This window comes from Abrus precatorius, unplaced genomic scaffold (assembly GCF_003935025.1).
Source record: "Abrus precatorius isolate BTA unplaced genomic scaffold, Abrus_2018 Scaffold2, whole genome shotgun sequence".
In the NCBI taxonomy this organism is placed as follows: domain Eukaryota; kingdom Viridiplantae; phylum Streptophyta; class Magnoliopsida; order Fabales; family Fabaceae; genus Abrus; species Abrus precatorius.
The window spans coordinates 21,228,180-21,251,802 of record NW_020874362.1 but is presented as its reverse complement, the minus strand read 5'-3'; the positions used below and the strand labels follow the sequence as shown (position 1 = coordinate 21,251,802).

The 23,623-nt window shown below is 27.7% G+C and overlaps 1 protein-coding gene across 2 annotated transcripts; it reads right to left on the bottom strand.

Annotated features, from left to right (window-relative positions):
- Positions 1-9,741: 9,741 nt before the first annotated feature.
- LOC113857409 (putative potassium transporter 12) lies at positions 9,742-17,134 on the bottom strand. 2 transcript variants are annotated; one of them, XM_027489264.1, is made up of 9 exons: positions 16,524-17,134; positions 15,173-15,401; positions 14,827-15,075; positions 13,884-13,934; positions 13,353-13,613; positions 12,567-12,619; positions 12,336-12,450; positions 11,954-12,208; positions 9,742-11,099 (listed from the first exon to the last, which is right to left on the bottom strand). In XM_027489264.1, exons 1-9 carry the CDS (start codon positions 16,773-16,775, stop codon positions 10,048-10,050), a joined length of 2,517 nt encoding a protein of 838 aa, XP_027345065.1. In that variant the 5' UTR covers positions 16,776-17,134; the 3' UTR covers positions 9,742-10,047. The 2 variants fall into 2 exon arrangements, with proteins under 2 accessions (XP_027345065.1, XP_027345066.1); XM_027489265.1 differs by lacking the exon at positions 11,954-12,208 and having other exon boundaries at positions 9,822-11,099; positions 16,524-16,975.
- Between the last annotated feature and the right edge of the window lie 6,489 nt (positions 17,135-23,623).

The window sequence follows — 23,623 nt, the reverse complement described above, 5'->3', positions numbered from 1 at the left end:
TAAGATTTGACCGTCCAATTCTCATAAAATTTAAAGTAAATATATATCTTAATTGTTTTAATTAAAAATATATATATATATATATATATATATATATATATAGATCAATTGATAAAATTAAGACAAAAATAACTTTTAATTATTATATTTTATTATAAATAGTTAAGATTAAAATATAAAATGTATATGAATTTTTTAAAAGTTATGTAATTTTTTAAAGCAATTATCTGAGTTCTTAAAATTTTTAATCTTTATAAAAAACTTCTCTCGTTAGATCCGTTCTCTAGTTAAATCATTCAAATTATTTTTTTAAAAATCTATTTTTTTTGTTGCAAATTAATTTTCCTAAAAATAAAATTGTAAAATGATAATTTATATAGTGCCTTGTAATTTATGAGATATTTTGTGTTCGTGAGAGCAATTATTATAATTAATTTTATATTAAATATATAATAGATATTAAAAATTAATAGTTTATTTGAAAAAGATATTAAATATATAATAGATATTAATACTCAAGCATTGACTTTAGTATTTGTGGAGACAAAGAAGGGAGCTGATTCACTGGAACACTGGTTGTGTCTTAATGGTTTTCCTGCTACAACTATTCATGGGGACAGGTCACAGCAGGTTAGTCTATTGCACAAATGCTAATAGTGAATAGCTCACTAGTACCAAGAGGTTGTCACATGGTTATATTGGTTGTGCAATATTGCAAACTTATTTTTCAAATTTCATTCACTCTGAGCTCCTATCTCTCAAAACATTGCCTTGGGTTTAAAAATTTCAGCACAAATCAATCAATTTAAAAAATATAATTTTTTTTTTAAATTTATAAGTACTATAACAAGTATCTTGTAAAATATTGAAAAGTGTATGCATATTATAACTTTAAACAGTAAAATAAAATATTTATTTATATTTAAATAATTTAATAAGTTTAATATTTAGAGAAAGAACTTTATTGCTTCTAATGATTTTCTTCAGCTCAAACAAAATGACTTCCAAAAAAAAGACATATATGGTATAGATAAAATAAAATTTTAATTATTTGATGATAAATATTAAATATTTTTATTTTTTATAATTCAATACACTTGATGCATACGATGAAAGATCATTGACAAATTTTATTTATGCTATAAATATAAATTACTTGAATTTTGTTTAAGAGTGTAAAAATAACATATTTATAATATAAATAGTTAGTATATACATAATGAGTTTTTATATTATAAATTTATTTTAATAAATAATATATTTTAAATTAAATTATTTTTATAAAACTATAATAATTTTAGAATAGTAAGTATAACTTTAAATGATACTCTCTCTAGTCCTATTTATAAGAAACAAAAGATTAAATTATTAGGGTTAAGGGAAATAATTAATTTAGTTATATTTTTTATAAATATAAATTTTATTTTAAAAATATTCATGATATTAAATAATATAATTAGTATAATTATTATCTTATAAATATACATTTAACAATAAAAGAAAGGTATAAAAGAAATTCAACAATTAATATATCTCAAATATATCATAAATTTCTTATAATTAGGATAAAGAAAATATTTAATTTTATTTCTTATAAAAAGGATTGAAGGGAGTATCAAATAAATAACTTGAACAACGAATGAAAAGAAGGAAGCAATGAAAGAAGAATTAAATGCCATTACGAGGAACAAAGACTTAGAAATTAGTATAACTATCATTAAATAAATACACTACAATTTTCAAGTAGGTTTTTAAGGTGAAAAATAAACATGATGGACCAATTGCAAAGCATAAAGAATGATTTATGGCAAAAGGTTTATTGCAAAAGCCTAGCTTAGATTGTTCAAATGTATACATACCTATGGTAAGGCTTAAACAATGAAACTAATGGTAGCTCATACTAGTTCTAAAATCTGGTAACTATTTGACTTTGATGTTAAATATGCCTTCTTAAATGGATCAATGGAAAAGGAAGTGCATGTGCCCCATCTCTCATGCTTTAAAGTTAAAAGGGTCTATGTGACTTGAAGCATTGAAACAAGAGAGAGCATTGGGAGACACAGAAAATGATAGAGAATTGAAAGACTTTTTAAATAAGATGAAACAAAAGAAAAAGAGAAGAAGAGAAAGGAGAGAAGAAGAGAAGAAGAGAGAGGAAAGAGTCAAAGAGAAGCTAATGTTCTAATAGCGGTAAAGCACATTCTTTGAGGTTAGAAAGAACATATCCTGATGGTTGAGGAAAAGATTCAGTCAAGAACTTTGGGTCATCACCAAAGAGTCAACAAAAAATAGAATCAGGTTCTATTTATCCATTGAAACTCTTCCAAAAACCACTCAAGGTTATCGTAGGATTAGTTAGTTAAGGATTCCTCCTATCTTTGGTCAAATGAAGTTAAATGTTGATGGAGTAGTTTCTATAGCTAAGAGATTGACTGCTTGTGGAGGCCTGTTGAGGAATTACCAAGGACATCTCATTGCTAGGTTCTATGGTCAGATTCAGTTCTATACTCCTTTTGAAGCAAAGTTTTAGGCCATTTACATGGAGAATAAGATTGGTTATATGTAAAAGTGTTAAAGCTGTTTGGGTTGATAGTGACTCCAAATATGCCTTGTCCAATCCTAAATGTTCAGTTCAGTACTCATCCCTTGTATCCCTTGATTCAAGGGATTAGGAATCTTTTGAATCGTGTTAAATTTATTAAGTTTGGCCACATATGTAGGAAAATGAACAATTATGCTGATAGATTCGCTAAAATAAGTCTTGAAAAGTTGGTCCCTTTTTTCAATTTTGAGGATACTCCATCTTCCTTGTATCCCCCCTAGGCATGGACCTTTTTGGCTCTTGGATTCTAAGATGAGCTCTGTATTTTTTTGTTTTTTGTTTGAGCTTTTAACCCCTTTAAATAGTAAAAAATAAATAAAAATACATTTAACAATAAAAGAAGGGTATAAAAAAATTCAGCAATTAATATATTTTAAATATATCATATATTTTTTATAACTAGGATAAAGAAAATACTCAATTTTATTTCTTAGAAAAAGGATTGGAGGAAGTGTTCTTGATTATGAGATTTTAAGAAAGCAACAAACGAAAGGAAGCAATGAAAGAGAAATTAAATGCTATTGTGTGGAACAAATGTAACACCTCGACTTTTTGTAATATTGATTATTAGTATTATTATTATATATAAATGAATTTTGGAATGTATACTTCAGTGCGTGATGAATATTGAATGATGATGTGTATGAATGCATATGGATAAATACGCGATTATATATATATATATATATATATATATATATATATATATATATATATATATATATATGGTGATGAGAATATATGTGTATGTTTGGAACTAGACTGAAATTTGGTGAAGTATCTGATGCAGGATGTTCTTGCTATAGCGAGAGGGCCTTGGGAGGAAGGCGTGAAATTGTCGCCTTTTCGCTGCAGTGAGAAGTCCATCGCTGTAGTGACAAAGCGATAGTTTAGGATGCATTTCTGGGTGCAGTCTCGTTGTAGCGAGATTCTACAGAAACCAGAATGCAATCCTCTCTGAGATTTTCGCTGTAGCGAGCCTCGCTGTAGTGAGAATGTCTTGCTGTAGCGAGTATGTCGTGACCAGAAAGGGATTTAAAGGAGTTTAGGGTTGGGAAAACTCATTTCTCATATCTACTTTCAAAATTTCTTCGATCCTCTCAATCCCAAATCATATTCCACCGATTAAATTGCCTCCAAAACCTCTCGTGAGTTAGATTGAAAGTTGGATTTGTGTTGGGAACGCTTAGAGGTGAGTTTTAATGGTTAAAGTTTCAATTTTTGTCCCTCTTTTCTATTTTTTGAGTTCTCATGGAGTTTTCCATGTGTTTTAGGTATGAAATTCGTGTGGGAAGCCCTTTTCTTTGTTAATCCGTGTGTGAGTCTTCAATCCGAGATAAGGAAGGACTCTACCCTATCTCATTGTGTATGATTTATTGTTTATATTGCAATGTGGCTGAGATAGTAGAGGGTAAGAAAAATGTGTTGATGAAAATTGTTGTGCAATAAATACAATGTGATGAATGATGAGATAGTTGAACCCATCGTGGGTGATGGTGTATTGTGAAATGCCATCAAGTAGTGATTTGAATATGGGCATGTGTGCCGTATGCTGTGAATGAGTATGAGCCTGATGGATGTGGGCTTGAGTGCCATATGCGGACATGAATATTGTGTATAATTGGAAATATGTGTGAATGGGCCATGATAAATGCCGTTGTAATGATGCTGTGAATGGTTCATCGATACATTGGAGGTGTGGAAGATGAGAACGGTAGAAATACCTTGGAGAAGAGAGAGATGCTGTGAATGGTTCATCGATACATTAGAGGTGTGGAAGATGAGGAAGGTAGAAATACCTTAGAGAAGAGAGAGTGGTGGTGACGCCAACAGTGAGCGTGGGTGCACCACAGGCTACACACTCTCCTCCCAACTAGACCTCTGACCACTACTTTAACCGAGTGACTCGTGACTGCCCACCCGGTATCCGTGAGGTGGGGGTAACCGGTGATCGTTCATGGTGTGAATCTGTTATCATAGTATCACAGTGAGCGTGGCTGCGTGCGGTGAGTGCACGCGTGTAAAATGTTTTGGTGCCGTGAGTGCATTGGTCGTGAATTGAAATAAATTGTTGAATCTTATTGTTTGTAATTATACTTGTGTAAAAGGTATTATGAATCATGCGAAATATGTGTGTGAGACTCGATGTTTAATTGTTTGTGTGTCGAGTAGTGTAAAGTACTCACCCTTACATTTATTTTTCAGGTGACCAAAACGATCAACACTGGACTCAGTGAATGATGGATGAAACTGCTATAGGATTAGAAATTTATTTGAACTATAATGTAATTGAATTAATCCTGTAATAATGATTTGATGCAATTTGTAACCCATTCTTATTTTGAATATTTTAACGAACTATGTATGGGAAAAACCTTTTTGAATGAAACTTTATTTTCTCCCAAATTTCTAAATTTTGATATTTGAGATTAAATTTAAGGTATTACAACAAAGACCTAGAAATTAGTATATAACTATCACTAAATAAATACCCTGTAGTTTTGAAGTAGGTTCTTAAGGTAAAAAATAAATATGATGGCCAATTGCAAAGCATAAAGAATGACTTATGGCAAAAGATTTATTGCCAAGGCTTGGCTTAGATTGTTTGAATGTATACACACGTATGGTAAGGCTTAAACAATGAAATCAATGGTGGCCCTTACTAGTTCTAAAATCCGGCAACTATTCGACTTTGATGTAAAATATGCCTTCTTAATGGATCAATGGAAGAGGGAGTTTATTTGTCCCATCTTACATATGACAGCATTGAAACAAGAGAACTAACACCTTCCTATTATAGATAGGATTTCTCAAATGTTCAATGGAGCATGGGATATATGTGAAGGTTGACATCTTGCTAGTATGCTTATAAGTGGATGATCTCTTAATTACATTTACCACACAACATTGTACTAATTTGTTTGCTTCTTCCATTTCTTTGTTGAATTTTTGTGAATATGTTTTGAATTTTGTTAATCACAGTCAAACATCTCCTTTTGTATATCACAGTTGGTTAGGCCATTCATCAAATAAAGTTTTCAATCCAACTTCTTATTTTGCTACTTCATTTGTTTTTACCTTTATCTATGAAAAAATGATTATTTCTGTCTATGATGCTTGCTTTGACTCAATACATTGTGATACTTGGGACCTTTTCCTTCAACTCATATATGATGATAAAAAAATATATTCTTATATTAGTTGATGATTTCTCATGTTTTACTTGAATCTGTATGATGGGCAAACAAGTCACACACTCTTTCTATCTTCATTAAGCAATTAAGGAGTTGGCAAGCATTATTTCTTGACCTTAAAAAGAATCTTGCATCAAATTAGTTGCATTGAAATTAAATCCACGACAAAATGTTAATGGATAACAAAAAATCAACACCTGTTGAATGTAGCAAGATCTCTGTATTTTGAATCTGGAATTCCATTTTCCTTTTAGAGTGAGAGCATATCAAGATAGTAGTCTCCGTTGTGAATCGTGTTCCAGCTATTAACCATTAGATGCAAACAGCATGCAAATTGGTGTATGGAAAGGAACTTGATTACATGCAGTTTTCTGCACTCTATCTTCTTCTCACAGGCACAATAAGAAAGCCATTCCCTGCATATTTGTGGGCATTTCAATGGTTTCAACAAGTACAAATTGTCCATGAAGAAGCTTTTTAAACAGTGGACCCGTTTTTCATTAGACTTATTTCCCCTTTCACAATTCCAGTGGACCTGTTTTCTAATATACAAATTATCATTTTTTATTTTTTTTCCACTTTCAAATATTTATATAGAGAATACTAAAAATAGAGTATAAGGTGTTTTTATTTAATTGTAAACAAATTTATCAATTAAGCGATTAAAATAGCTTACAAAATAAAGTATTCGTGTATTAAACACATAAAATAATGATTATTTTAACACATTTTATGTTAATATAAAAAATAAGATCTTACTGATTAACATTTTCTTTCAAGGTCACTAGTTAATATACATTGAAATGCATTAACAATTATGAGAAGTATTGTGTAATATTTTCTTAATTTAATTCCTTGACTAGTGTTCATAAGACACCAGTTACATTTACCTAACTAAATAAATAAATAATCATTTTTTCTAAATTGTGTTTAAGAGTACATAATAATAAATTAATAAATAATAATTTTTATTAAAATTATAGCAGATAATATTATTCACATATTAAATTTTTTAATTTTTAATAAAAAATTTATATACAAATTTTTTTGGTGTACCTTTAGGTATACATTAAAAAAATTAACAAATAATACTATTTTTATTGTTATGTATCAGAAGAAAAAGTTGTTTCATTCTTTTTGTCCATATACGTTTTGCCTGTATAGAATTTCTAAGTACAATAAAGAAATATTTACACTAGATAAATAATTTAAAAATAATAAGATAGAATGATAATTTTATCGTTATTTAATATAATTAAACTCAATTTGATCATTTTATTTTTATTAACTTCATTTATCAAGGATAAATATAAAAAATAATAAATGATTCATATAAATTGTAAAATACTCCAATTATTTTTCTTTGTCGTTAAAGATTTTGCAATAACTTTAGTATTTATAATAGAAATATTTAAATAAAACTAATATATACTAAATAACATTGAATATGTGACAGAGAGAGTATATTATTATTTTTATAATTAATATATCATTTTCTATTAAAAAGTAATAATTAATTAATTAACAATAAAAATAAATAAAATATTAACTATTCGTTAATTTTATGAAATGATAATAAAAATGAAGAAAATAAAATTATTAAAGTATAAAAATATATAAGAGCACTTAACAGAAAGTTTAAGTATCGAATAGCTTAATATTACTTAAATAAAATTTTAAATTTAAATTTTTATATATAAAAAAAATTAATAATAAATTTATATATTACATTTAAGTGTGTGACTCAAATCTAAATTAAATTGGATGAAAAAAATATATACACAAGAGTAACAAAATATCCTATTCTCTGCATTATACATGTTGACATTAGTATGTCATTTAATTCATGAATTGTTTGTTGATGGAAAGATGAATTATGAGACATATGACACCAAACCCAAGACTAAGATTAAAGGGAAAATATATCTGTTTCAGCGTCAGAAGCAGACAAAGCGACCGAATTCTGAGGGTGTGCTGAGATCTGAACACGAAAACTTGATTCAACTTTTAAGGCAAAACGGTGCTTTCATGTCTTTTTCTCAATCCCTCTTCAAGTCGTTGTCGTGGATGAGTCAAATTGGAATATGCTGCATCCTTAGCACCTCACTTGCATATTCTTTTGCTTCTGTTTCGTTCCACTGTTCTTTTATGAAAAAATCACTCATAATTTTCATATTATCGCTCATCATAAACATAATCATTGTGGTTGCTAGAAACTCACTTTAATGCAATCCTTTTTAAATTTATTAAGAATCATAAAAATATAATGGACTTGTGTTATCAATCGTTGTTTCAAGAACAACGTTAAAGAATTCAGACAGTAATATTTTATTTAAAACATTTACTATTTAATATTATTAACATATTTTACTAATATGTTATTTATTAATTGTAATTAAATTTTTCTAAAGACATTGGTTAGCAAAAGTAAGAAATTTTAAAGATTCTTTTTATTATCATTTTTTATTTTATTTTTTTATCAAATTGGTCTATTAAAAATTTCACCAATTTAACTTTAATCCTCTATTTTATTTAAATAATTAAAAAATTAACTTGATCACGAATTAAACTGTTGAGAAATTAATGTGATGAAAAAAGCTATTAGAAGCTTAAAAAGGAACAGCTTAAATATTTAAAGCAGTAATATACAAGGAATATGCTAATATGTAAGGTAAGATTAATGAATTAAAAATAAAAATTTTATAATTTTTTTAAAAGTACCTACTCCCATGTTTTTAATAATTTTAATATAATTTTTAATAAAATCATTATTTATTAATTTCTTAACCAATACTGACAAAACATATAATACTTAGAATTGTTAGAGGACTACTATTAAAAAATATTTTTATTTTTAAAATTGTACAATATCGCATGCGATAACAAATTAATAAACATTAATTTTCATTAAATTTTATAATGTTTAATAATATTAATACATTAAATTATATAATGTATATAAATTCTTATTACACGTAACGTTACGCATAAAAAAAATGAAAAACTTACGTGAAGTGAAAAGTTAAGGGTTTGGTCTTGTTTTTATCATTCAACGGCACAAGAAAAGGACAAAAAGTTTGATGTAACACAACTGTGTACGAGGACATGACTCCTGGATCAGCATAAATATACAATGAACCATTGCATAAACGACCCTCCTTATTTGATATGCATTGACGTGTTCTTCTGAGTTTTGAAATGCAAGACATGCTCAGTGATTCAAGCTATATGTTGGTGAGTAATGCTACTCCAAAACCAGCTCAGATTCCAATGTTCATAAAACTAGGTCCACCCATTAAATAAAGACTGGAATCTTCTTTTTCTCTTTCACGATAATAGAAAGGGAGAAACTAGATTTAGAAAACATTAGAAGCAAAATTGAAGATAATAAATGCATGTATTTTTTCACTTAATATGTACTTTATAAAGAAATAGAATGATTAGTAGGAGGATTTGTAAGAGAATATAACAAAGCTCATTTCATGTAGAAATTCAAGACAGTAGTAATTGAGATTCTTCTACTATTGTTCTTTTATTCATTTGAAGTATTTATACTAACTGATAAGAGTAAAAGGACACCTATTAATTATTAAGTTTAGTAATTAATTCCAACACAAAAATTATATTTTTTGGTCTGTATATTTTTTAAAGAACGGAGGTAATATATCATAATCTTAAATAAAGAAAGAAAAAATTATAAAATATTAAAAAATATAAAACTACTATAAAACGTTCTAAATTGTTCTAAAATACTATTAAGATGTTAGTGGATATTTTTCATATATTCTATCATATTGCGTAAAGAAAGGATAAAAGTGTTTAACATGGACATTCAACATGTTCAACCATATTTGGCCCACCAACTCAGAACAAGAAAGGGGCTAGCAGAGCTTACACTAGCTTGGCCCATAACACACGAAGGTACAAGAAAACCAATACCATTGGGTGACTAAAAACAAAATATCATTCAAAACCATTTCGGATCACATATTTATGAATCTTTACAATACATTATGCGTTGAAAAATGAAACAACTACACAAGTACAATTCTAAAACAATTTCATGCATGAAGCAAGTTGGCTCCATCACTTTGGTAATGTGCAACACAACTCACAAGCCAAGTGTGTTCTAAAGATAAATTACAATTTCTGAGCCAGCATAAAACATGGAAGAAAAGAAAAATAGCACTATTAATAACATATTCCAGACAAAGTTTGCATTTTGCATAATTATCAGAAAGAATATGGCTGTCATACCATATATGTCATTCCCACTTGAATGATATTGGTGTGAGGCACTCTCATGTTTGCAGTGCCTCCTCTGCAGTTCTTTCTGAGAAATGCATAGAAATAATTTATCACCAATTTCTTAATGAAAAAAGAGTTCTTCTTTGCCCTCACATCACCATGTCCAAGCAAATAGGTGCACCCTGATTCCATTGCTTCTCTAAGGGCTGCAAGCTCATATTCAAGACTGGGATCTTCATCTGATGACATGTAACTAGATGGCAATGTTGATGCAGCTTCTTGAGGGGTAGAAGAAGTTCCTGTTGCTTCTAGTTTTTTACCATGCATCAGTGGAATTCTAAGCTCGTCATCCGCAGTAGGAAGATCAGAATCCCTTGTATGCACTGAGACATTGTCCATGTCATCGCTTAAGTTTCCCTGCAACTCCAAGGCAGTTTCTTGAGCTTCCCTTCTCAAGAATTTCTCTAGACTTTCAATAAGAAGTTGCTCAAATGCATGGTGATCTTCCTTCCTTACATCTTTGTAACCATACCTTGCAACACAGCGAAATATATGGTAATCTTTGGGGCAAACTCGTCGGAATAGAAACCTTTCCTCTTGAGGAACTACTGGGATTGGGACATATTTAATGCAGACAAAAACTATGGTTGAGTGAAGAGCTGGAAGGTTCAGCAGGAACTGTAAAAAAATGGAGGGAATGCCTTGGACAAGCTCATTGTATAGCAATCCTATTCCTGGCACTCTTACAGTTCCTAGATTGAAGCCAAGATCAAGCATCAAGTCCACTGAAAACTTCTCTCTAACTTCACTTCGGTACTTCAATACACTACCATAGTTCCATATGTACATCACAGAGAGGAAGAAGGTAGCAAAGGCAAGTGGAAGCCAGCCACCCTCAGTGATTTTGGATAGGACAGAAGACATGTAAATTAGCTCCACTGAACCAAATAGAAGAGGGAAACAAAGTGCCAAAAACAAGTTAGTCTGCCAAATTAAAAGCATTACAATGGTCACCAAGGTGGTGCTAACCATCATGACACCTACTTCGGCAATACCTGAAACAAGGATATTGAAATGCATTAGTACAGATATATTACAAATGGTCTTACTTTAATGTATAAGACATGTGATGTATGACATGAAAATCATTTAGCTCCTTCCTGTTGTAAATTGATGTCTTTGGATTAACACCATCAGGTATTTGTGAAGCATTAGGCACTCACATTATCAGTTATATAAAAGAAACTCAAACACTATTGATAGAAACATGGTAATCTTTGTTAGGAAACACCAAGTGGAACTCCACACTTAACAGAATAAACACACTCATCAATTCTTTGAGGCCCTAACGCTTTTGCAATTGACAAGCTGACCTCTCTCTCTAACACACACTCTTATTTATAGAGGCAATCAACCTTATTTCTTCTACAATCTTAGCCAGCCCAGTTACTAACTAAATCAGGCTAACTAACTACTAATAGGTCCCTAACTAACATTACTAATTAATAACTAATTATTAATGGGGTTCCCAAACAACTTGAATCTCATGACATGCAAATGTTTTGAATTTTATTTTAATGCGTAAACATGTATTTAGAAACAAAAATGGAGCGCAAGTAAGCTTGTAATGAATTAAGAAAAATAATTACAATTCACAAATTAGTCAATACTCGAGACATACATACACTGCTTAATTGATGCTGTTACATAATTTTCACCAGCTGCCACACCAACAATTGAAACATAGACAGAAAACATAGATGCAAAGGCAGAAAATATAAATTGGATAAAATCCTGATACAGTCAATTCATACAATACCTTTCTTAACATCTCAGTTGTAACACTAGAGCCAAAAAAACAAAAAGATAAAAAGAATGCTCCAAGACAATTGAGATGGGGGACACTTACCATATGCATTTGCAATATCAGTAGTGCTTTGGAAGATAGAAACCACAACTATGCACATGATCATCAGAAACCAGTTAATTATGGGTATGTAAATTTGACCCATGAACTTTTTTGAGGTGTGAATTATCTTGAGCCTGGGGAAGCATCCCAAAGCCATAGCTTGCTTTACGCATGAAAATGTAGCAGATATCATTGCTTGGCTGGCAATCATAGCAGCAAGTGTGGCTATAACAAACACAGGCCAGAAGAGAGACTCTGCTTCACACAAAGCACAAACAGCAGGTACCAACACGATTACTATATGTAACAAATATATCTTATAGTTTTAAGGACAGTGACTTGTTCTAAAAACACAAGCAATCATTGTGTAAGCAAATATAACCTGGAACAGATTTGTAGAAAATGCTGGAATAAGAAGCAGGATTCTTCATCAAAAAAGCAGCTTGGCCCATATAAGCAAGGAGGAGACAGGGGAATACAACACAAGTGAAGGCAATCTGTACAAGCAATTATGCAAGAGGTTTAAGAAAGGAATTTAAATGATTATATTATAGGGAACTAACACAAGTTTAATGGTTTACTCTTCAAAGAGACAATTTGAGGATTCACAAACCTGTATTGCTGGTACAGAAAAATGACCTAGATCTGCAAACATTGCTTCTGCGCCTGTGGACGAATATGCAAGCAAGTTATATAATTTTCTGACACCTTGTCCTAAATGCTCTAAATTTCTCATTTAGATGAACAAGCATACATTAAATGTGTTCTGAAAGACAGAAAACTTCCAAATAATGTAAATTTGCAATATTTTCCAGACCACGTAAATAGCTTCTGTTGTTCTTGGGTTGCTACAGGTAAGAACTTAATTGGAAGAAATAACAGAAATACATGATTTAAAGTACATCATTAGCTATTATAAATTTTCTAGTCCGAGTTACCACTGTCTTTACTCATTAAACATGATATCCATCCTCCTTTTTTTAACCATTTATGTGATATATATCTATGAAAGTATTTTAGAGATTTCGATTTTGGGAAAGGGAAGGGGGAAGGGTGTGCACTGAGTTTATTTGTGTCTTGTACACAAGTGCTTATCCTCGTAGCTGTTAGATAAAAATATATTCTACCAAGCATGGGCTAATAAATCACATAAACCTATGATCTCATCCAGTGGCTCATAATGCTAAACTTCAAGAGAAAACCTAATACCTGAGATACAAATAAAAAATATGGTCAGTATTACAAACACATTAATAAGATGAGGGAAGAAGCAAAGGACACGTTCACGGGATCATTCAAGTCTAAGCTGACAACTAAATATGCCCAAACGTTATGTCATTCAATTGCAGTACTCAGTTTTAAGCCGTTGAAACAAAAAAACAAAAAAAAAAAGATATACCTGTAATGCACAGAACACAACCCCCAAGAGCTGACCATGCACCTTTGCCATTATTCTTGAAGAAATAGTAGATATAAGCTGGATTGAATGCTCTCAGAACAGTGATATCATATGTAAGTATATTATATATTCCAATAGAACCCAGAGAAAAGAACCATAATGCAATTACAGGGGCAAACATGAAACCCACTTTACTGGTACCAAACCGTTGTATGCTGAACAAAGCCAAGAGGACTACGATAGAAACACAAACCACTTCACCTGCAAGCAAGAACATGAAATGCAAATCTAAGCTTTGTTGTGAAGAATGTGAATTTGTTCATTTTTTCATAGTTCCATAATCATAAGATAGCATGTGAAAGAAGTTTTTCTGTATTTCCAATATGAGTAAAACCAGAAAGTGACTTGGAACTGCATAATAAACCTCTTTCCAAATTTTAACAGTTTTCTCATTGTTGCTGATATTATGTATCTTTTTTTTTTCTTTGTCCAGAAATAAAAATCTTGGAAAGCAGAGGAAAATATGCCTACCAGTACCAAATCCATTTATTTGATCCTGTAGACCACTTATGGCAGACATCACTGCAACAAAGAAGCACCAAGGTTATACTGAAGTTACACCACAAGCAAATTTTCTCAACATCAGTCCTACCATGACATGAAAAATGATAAGCAAATAACAAAAATTCCAAAAAGGAGGAGTGATTTTATGTTATCCGAAGGGACAGTGAAAACAAAGTGCTAATTCAATCAGTTTCAACAAATTCTAGTTTGCTTCTTGTGAATAGGTGGAGGTTTTGGATCCAGAAATTAGACCATCACCTTGATCAAGAGATGCCTAGTAACTTCTGAGGGAGCAGACATCTATAATAAACCTTCAATATCAGAGGAAGGGGACAGGTATGTCTTAAAATTTCTAAATCTACATAATTGCACTAGGAAATCTTGTTTTTCACATTGGATGCCATTAGGATGCCGTCCATTTCTTGCAACAAAGTATAATTAATAAATAGAGGATTAAAATCAAAATTTCTTATATCAAAGGATTGGACAATTTGGGAAAACAACTTGATTAACGTTAGTGCAAGTGTGTAATATGTTAGAAATATAATATAAAATCTTCCAGGGTCTTCACCTAACAACTTAAACTTTTGGGACAATTAGTTCATGACATGGTATCAAAGCATTTATGATCAAATGCTCTACATTTCAATTCTTGCAGCTACCATTCTTCTAACCAAAAAAGTTTAATTTTGACGCAAGGTCGCCTGCATTGTTCACCCTTCAAGCTCAAAGGGCTCTAGCATGAGGGGATACCTTAGAAATAAAATATTAACCATTCATGTGTTTCTACCTAACAGCTTAAGCTTTTGGGATAGTTGGCTCATGATATAATATAATAACTCAGATATTTACTGAGTGCTACAATTAGTATAACAAGTTTAGCTCATATGCAAATGCCTGTGGTATGTACCTGATATTGCCGGTGTAAGAATACCATCCCCAATAATCATGGAAGTCCCCAGAAGAACCAACACTAATAACACATTTTTCAAAGTTGATGTCTTTTCCAAAGTCTCCTTTATCTTTAAAGCCCTTTCCAGTTCTGGAGTAGGCAGTTTGAGCTTAAAACTAGAGATATGTTCATCAGCTTGTTGGCGATTTGGAAGCAGATTCACATTTGCATACCTGCAAATTAGTGAGTATAGTGCAAATGTTCCTCCTACAATTCAACCAGTAATGTATGGAAATTGTGATTTACGACAAGTCTGAAATGAACCAAAGCAAGTAATTCTGAGCGGGAAAATGAATTTTCTTACCTTCTCCATTATCATTTGCTTTGAGGACTATAAAAACATATTTTGCTAATGGAATAAGTGCTATTGTGTACATTACTAACGATAATGCCCCCAAGACATCAGCATCTGATCCAATTGGAACCTTGCTGAAGACATCAGCAAAAACATATAGAGGACTTGTTCCCATATCACCATATACTACGCCAAGAGTCTTAAATGCCAATACAAGAGTGGGCCAGAGGGAAAGGTCCTGATTTACACAAGTACAAAACACTAAAAAGAGTAAGTTTGTCCTATATGTGCTCTATTAAATGAATGGTGAAGTGAAGGTTAACAATGTCTAGTTTCCATCAGAAATGGAAAAGTCAGCATGAGAAAATCTCTGCATTCAAATGCTTCAATAATGCCTCAATTATTAGTAGTGAAGTGCTGAAGTTACAAGCTGTAATGCCATCTTACAAATGTTCCACAGTTGGGAATATTTTTAAACGAGAAGTGATTGACTCAAGAGGAAAACCAATTTCCTAAACGTTCAAAGAAGTTGGATGTTCTTCCTAAAATAAAAGACTTTCAATGCTGTACAAAGTACACTCATCTTGTAGCCACTGTCTCAGTTCCAACTGTTATGTGTTTGCTAACATTCCCAGACTCTGAGGTTGTTAGTTTCAAGAAGCTTGAATAATTTAAGTTGTTCTTTTTTCAACCCTTTTCCTTTACTTTTGAGTATTTGCTCTTTTATGTTTAGACTTTCAATTCAACTCTGAGAGGGTGGCTTTACTACTTCTAGCACATCATTTTATATGTATGACTTTCTTTTTCAATAAAACCATACTAATGATTCATATCAACATCCCTTGACTTACCTACCCTTTAAAGTCCAAAGAATCTAACAAAAATCAAATTGGTGCTTTTACTTCAAGGTTCCAGTACCAACACCAATTCCCTTTAATTCCACACACTCTAAACTCTCAATCAATACAGTTAAACACTAAGACGGCAAACCCAACAATGAACATAGAAACAAATAGGCGTCACCACTCTCACATGGATAAATTCTTACGAACTCTCGCAACACTAACTAAAATTTAAAAAAAAAAAAAAAAAAAAACACATGGCACACATCATGAATATTTGATAGGTTTATTTATAAATTATTAGTCCTTAAAAATATTACGCTTTTTGACTTTAATCCCAATAAAAATTTTATTCAATTTTTGTATAAAACTAAAAACCATGATATTTTCAGGGACAAGTTACTTATATAAAGCCTATTCAACAAAACATAAAAATAAATAAATAAACAAGAGCTAGAACATTTTAAAGTATTATTATTAGTCTAGCTAAAAGAAATGATAAAATGACAATAATTTACCTTGGAGTGAGGACCATGTGTTCCAGCAATCTCCACGGCTTCAACATCAAATGAATCAACTCTCTTGGGCTTCTTGACAAGCCTCCTCCTAATTGATCCATACCCTTCTCTACCGTCATGCTTAGACCACATAGGAGCCTCATCCCAGTCAACTTCATTGCCATCAACCCACCTTGACTCACTGCTTCCACCACTGCTGCTGCTTCTACCCAACAACCTCACACTGCTCTCTTCAATCTTATCCACGTTCATTCTCACACAAAACCACCACCAATACCAGATAAATCACAAACCCACTTCCCAAATTGAATCAGCTTCTGAAAGAGTGCAACTTTATCAGCAAGTTTTGATGATTTTTCAGATAAAAATTCATCTTTTTCTTCTTCTTTTCTGCAAAACCAGAGGAGAGTGTGAAGTTAGCTTGCAGAGGTTGCAGAGTGGTCACGTTGAAACATTCTGAGAGCCAGTTTTACCCAAGACCATGATATGATCATTAACATATGAAAAGGACAGGGATCCAATGGGGATTTTGCAAAAATATAAATAATAATAATGTTAATTTGAACACTCTCAGTGTATTGGGGGTCGGGGGCCTGATGGACATGGAGCATCACATGATCGACTACATGGGATTGTTATAACAAGACAAAATATGCCAAATATTCCGTGTTTATAAAATTGACGTTGGACCTTCACACAATAATATGATATGATATGATTAAAAATTGAACTATCCGACTTCTTTTTATTGAATCTGTACTTTATATAATTAATTGAAAATAATAAGAAAAACGCTATAAATAACTAGTATTTTCTTATTTATTTATTATAAAATTAGAGCAGACTAAAAAAATTCAATCATTTTATATTTTTTACATTTAAACTATTTAATTAATATAAATATGTTATTTATTATATTGAAATTTTACATAAGAAAAAATATTAGTAAAATAAAAATTTTATTTTCCTCTTAAAACTGAATTTAAACCATTAATAATCATAAAGTTTTACAAAAATATTTTTATATTTTTAATATAATTTTTTAATGAATTTATCATTTTATATTTTTAAATTAGAGTTGAAGTTATTAAATTTTAATAAAAAGTAATAATTCATTTTATATATATATATATATATTTTTTTTTCTCTACAGAAATAAATAAAACAAAATAAATATTTTTTTTTAATCACACAATGAAACCTGAAGACAGTAAATATCCTCCCCTTATTTATAGATTGAGAGATGAAGTTATTATCCTTTCGTCTGAGTGTGTTTATTTATATTTTTAATAACAAATTATTAAAATAATATTTTAAAAAAAATAATTTTCCTGATTAAAATTTTTTAGCCATATCACCACAAATTTGGATCTCACAAAATAAAAACAAGATTTGTTCCTGCTGCAGTAGAAATCCTATCAAATTTCGTTGAAACAACTTATTATTATTTAAAATTAAATTTGAATTTGGACGTGATTTGCTGCGCTTCTCCTCACACGATTAAAAAGGACAGTGGAAAATATCCGCACGGCACTCCCAATAAATAAAATATTAATCCAACATACATGCATTGACATATCTTGTTAGGATTTTAATCAGAGTATATTATATTTTAAAAAAATACATATGTAATATTACTCTTTTGTTATCTATCATAAATAATTTATTTTATGTTTTTTAAATACTATTAATTATGTTTTATATATAACTTAATTTTTATTTGTATGTCTTGTTCTTTAAATATTTTTGTACTGTAATTCTTTTAATATATTAAAGCTCTCAGAGAATTATATCTTATACATTTTTATTAAAGTAAAATATATTATATTTCAATGATTAATTAAGAGAGTTTAATTCTCTCTCATGCGTATAACAATCATTATCATTAATTTTATATTAATAAATAATAAAATTAGTAGTTTAATTTTAAAAATTAATATCTTTTAAACTTTAAAATATCAGGTAAATTACAGCAATTAATTTAAAGAATATATAAATACTTTCTCAATCTCACAGGCATCACAACAAACACCACTTATTAAAGGTGAGAATTTTTTTTCATTTTCATTATTTAATGTTGAATCAAGCTTTTAAAACTTTTATTACAATCACATGTATTTATTATTATATGAAAAATACATTAAACTCGTTGAATTTTTAAAATATTAACAAATGAAGTATAAAATTTATTAAAAAGAGTATTTTAGTAAAAAAAAAAAAATCAATCTTTAGTAGTGCTTTAATAAAAAAAAAATTAAATGAACTAAATTATGATTCGTTTTAATTCTTTAAAAAATTATATAATTTTAAAATATAAAATAGTTAATTTAATAAATGCATCTTTTGAAAAAATGTAATTTACTCTTTTAATCAATTAAAATTTGGGTAAAAATTATTTTAGACACTATGTGTATGACATTAATTAGAATTTGAACAATATATTATATTTATTAGAATAATAAATAAAATAATATTATACTAGTTTAGATCATTCAAAAGTCAAATCTATTAAATTAATTTAATGGAAAGATAATAAAATTACCCGCAAATAGATATCTATGGACGGGAAAGTTATTTTAATATTGTGTTTAATAATTAAAAATATATAAATATGGTATTTTTTGCATATTTACTGGAATATGGTCCTTCAAAAAATGCTAATGATAATTTATAGAGAAATAAAAACATGGCAGCATGCTTAAATTGCAATTTAGATGCATTAGGTCTTTAAAAGAGCACTCATGACAATTTTTGAAGAAACAAGTCAAACATAGTCAAAATTTTAGGTATTCAAATATTGTACAAAAAATGTCAATAATAATTTTTACCTGAGTCAAAGAATCTTTGTAAGTCTTGTCACATCATTGTTGCACTTCTATAACATCATCGTTTGTAAGTTTTGACCATAACAGGTCTCTAAAGGTGAGTCAAGCATAGATCAGGAAATAGTGAAAAACTTAAAATCGCCAATAATAATTTTTACTTTATATATATATATGACTTGAAACTTAGTATTAAATGCGCAAAAGAAAGAGAAAAATTTTAAAGAAGAAGAATGAGATCTAGGAAAGAAGAAGGTCTAAGAGAAACGGAAAGAATAGGGTAACAAATAAAAAAAATAAAGAATAGAAAAAAATATTTTAATATTAAAAATATTAATTTTTTAAAAAAAAGGTTAAAGAATTTAACTATTGATTTAAGAAAATATATCTCAGAAAAAAATCTAAAATTTAAATGTAAGTTATTCTATTATATTTTTTATATTTTTAATGTTAATTTTAATTATAGTTTAAATTTTATTAAATAAAAAATAATGTTATTAATATATAGTAGTTTAGTAAATATTTTTAGTAATATTAATTTTGGACTAAAGATAGTGTAATAATAAATATTGAAAATTTATTTAAAACTTAAAATGTTATAGTTATTAAAATAGATATGTTTTGAATTTATGTTGGAAAAAGATATAATAATGTATATTTTGTAATTATTTTTTTAAAATATTATCATTAATGTATTTTTTTTAATTATAATATTTTATATATATAATGAAAAGTATATTATATTATACTGTAATTATGTTGTGAAATTATTTAGGTTAAAACAATAATTAATTTTTGTTAAAATATTTATTATAATGGAATAAAATTTATAAAAGTGAATGTAACTTGTTTATGAGTAGTATACATTTTTTAATTTATTTAACATCTGTTATAACTTAAATTATAATTAATTTATTAATTAATAATTACTAATTTACATGCAGAATATTTTATAAAAAATTATGAGCAGCATTTTAAATTAATTAAAAATGATATTTATTAATATTTGTAGTGAAAATAATATAATTTTTTATATTTGGTAATTAGAGATTTTGAAAAATTTTATATTGTATTTTAAAAAGTAATAAAAATAATTGTATATAACATAAATGTAATATTATAATAAAAATAGTTAAATAAATTTTTACGTTTCCTAATAATTATTTATGGCAATTTAAATAATTATAATTTGAATAGTAATTATTATGAATTTTTTAATTATTAACTATGTTTATTGCTAATTTTGGGTTAATGTAAATATTTTTGTTAATTATGTCCAGCATCTTAACGTGGTTAATTTAGAAATATAATTTTGTTGATATTACTATAATGGAATATTATTTTATAAATGTGTATGTAATATATTTTTGTAATCTATTAACGTGCAATAAAAATATTATTTAATAAAAATATTTTTGTAATGTTATTTTATAATTTTGCTGATTAAATTATTTTTTTATCCACCTATTGGTGAGGAGGAAACCAATATTGGGATAAAGCTAGCAAAACAAGTTATTGTGCGCAAAGTTAGGTAAAATAAAACTGTATCCACTTTAGGGCTTAGGCTAGTAAAATATGTTTACATATACTAAAATAAACTTAATTCTAACATTGCTATTTTATGATAATTTTTTATATTTGCTTGACATAATATTATGTTATTGTAATTGGAGCAAAATATTTGTTATTTTTATAATTTAAGTGTTTTGTTTTTTTCCTTTCAATTATAATTTTTTGTATATATAATATTTTAAACTAGTTGTTTATAAAAGAAATTCTTTTTTATCCAAGAAATATTTATGGATATCCGCAAATAATAATAAACCTATAAAAACTTAATATCTTAGTTTCAAGAGCTTATGAAAAACAAATAAGTTTAAGAGAATAAAAAATAAAAAAAAGTTCTTTTTCTCAATTTATTACAATAATTTTTATTGTTAAATTTATAACATATGTCATATTTTAAAAAGATTCTATTAAATAAGTATTTAAATAAATTAATTATTCAAATATACTTTAAAACTCACTTAATAAGTACCCAGTACCCACATAAGTATTTAACAAGGACAGTAAATTTTTATCAGTAAGTGCTCGTACTTACTACCTATATTTGCCTTATTGACATCCCTAATCTAAAACAAAAACAAATTTAATTTAAAAAATTATAATTTTGCAGTTTAATTTTTAGTTTCCATATTTAAAACTAAATTAATCCCATATATACTATATTTGTATTAATTTTATATTTTATTTGTACATAAACAATAACCAAAATATATAACTTTTGTTCCTATTTTTTTCTTCTTTTTATTTGTTTATGTAAAAATTTAAGACAATATCAAATATTGTTCCTTTATGAATGTCCTTTTTGTCCGTATAACATATTTATACTATTTGAATAATTCAAGAAAAAAATTGTTAGTAAAAAGATAAATTAGTAAGTTTAACAATTAATTCTAATAAATGTTTAATTTTTTTTCTTTGTAATTCCTTTTTTTTAAGATAAATAAGAACATAGATAATATTTTATTAAATATATTTATATTAAAAAAACAATTGAGATTATTTTAACTCATAAATTTGAAATTTAGATTAAATTATGATTTATTATAAGATTTAACATTTTTAATTTTTTATATTTATTATGTGTACAATCTTTTATTTAACAAGTATTCTCTTAAATGAAAAAATAGTCATTAAGGAATTTATGTACTGGATTAAGACTTTATTTAATGAAAATTTATTTATTTGCTAAAAAAAAATTAAAATATTATCTTTGAGTATAATGATAAAAATAAGGTAAAAATCAAAATAATATATTTTCTCTAGATTGCAAAAGATTAATTTGAAGTTATTTGATTATATAGTTTTAACTTGATCTAAACCAAATTGCAAATATATTTTATAATTAGTTTAATTTTTTTTACATAAAAATCAATTAAAATTGAACTAAAAACACTTCTAATTTAATCCATACATATATTTATCAATGAATATAATTGAAGATTAAATTAGTAAATGTTAATCAATTAATTATGTTTGATAGATATTTAAGGTTTTGTTTTGTTAATGATCTTCGGGATTAAGAATCAATAGAAATAAAAGAAAATAACATGATTTTGTCAAATAGAATAAGTTGTACACACTATATATAGTGTTTTTTTTGTTTGAAAAGGAACTAAAATAAATTTTGAAAACGATCTTAAATATTTAGATTAATTATCTTACTTGTTGAGAAGTATATTAATTATTATATTTATATTTCAAATTATAGATGATGGAGGTAGCCACACATGATTTTTTTATTTAAAAAATTACTTTTATTTTTTAAAAAATATTATCATTTAAAAAATATTAAATAGATAAATTTTATTACAAAGAACTTTTAAAATGTAATAAAACATATAATACACTATTATAAGTAACACATTTTTTTTTGTAATTTTTTTTAAAAAAATGTGTCACTTTTTTTTTATGTAACACATGACAATCATGTAATTGAAGCATGTATCACTTTTTTTTATGCAACACATGATATTCATGTAATTAAGACACGTGTTAAAATACATAATTTTTTTTTGTTATAACATGTGTCATATATATAGGTAAGCAATAGAGTGAAATGACACTTACACATCAATAAGAGTGTCACATGACACCATGTATGTATTTCAATTAGCTTGAATAAAAAATAAGTTTACTTTAACTTTTTCTTTTCTTGGTAGTCCATTGTTACTTGTTGAGTGTACTACAAACCAAAAAAATAATAGACAATTAACTTGAAAGTTTACTATTTAGAAAATAAAAATATTCAGTGAAACTAGTCTTTTTTATAACTTGTCATAAGTACATTTTAGGATTAAAATTGTTTGTGAATGATATGTGAATTACATTTTGTCTTGCTACAATAATTTTACTTTTTATCCATCTTTTTGTTAAATTTGTACTAAATTTTAAAGATAATAGTTGTTACTTAACTTTTTTTTTATAACCTTATATAAACTTTTAAACTTTCCATCAATACTTATTTTTACATTTATACAAATTTCCATCAATATTTATATTTAAATTTATAATATTATTCTTATTATCTTCTATAAACTTCAAATTTCTCATAAATATGTATGTTATAGAAAATATGTTTTTTTTTTTTGTTAGAATCCATTACTTCCATTCATTTTTTTTCCTCAAAATTTGCATTTTTCTCAAATATTTTTCACAATCCTTTTGTTAATATCTTTAATAAATTATAACAAATTTATTTTTAACATTGGGATG

Excerpts from the sequence above, each read along its gene's own strand:
- LOC113857409 (XM_027489264.1), bottom strand. The coding sequence starts at position 16,775 with ATGAACGTGGATAAGATTGAAGAGAGCAGTGTGAGGTTGTTGGGTAGA. Across the intron at positions 15,402-16,523 it reads CACATGGTCCTCACTCCAAG|GACCTTTCCCTCTGGCCCAC; the intron begins GTAAATTATTGT and ends TGTGTAAATCAG. Across the intron at positions 11,100-11,953 it reads TGATATTGCAAATGCATATG|GTATTGCCGAAGTAGGTGTC; the intron begins GTAAGTGTCCCC and ends TCCTTGTTTCAG.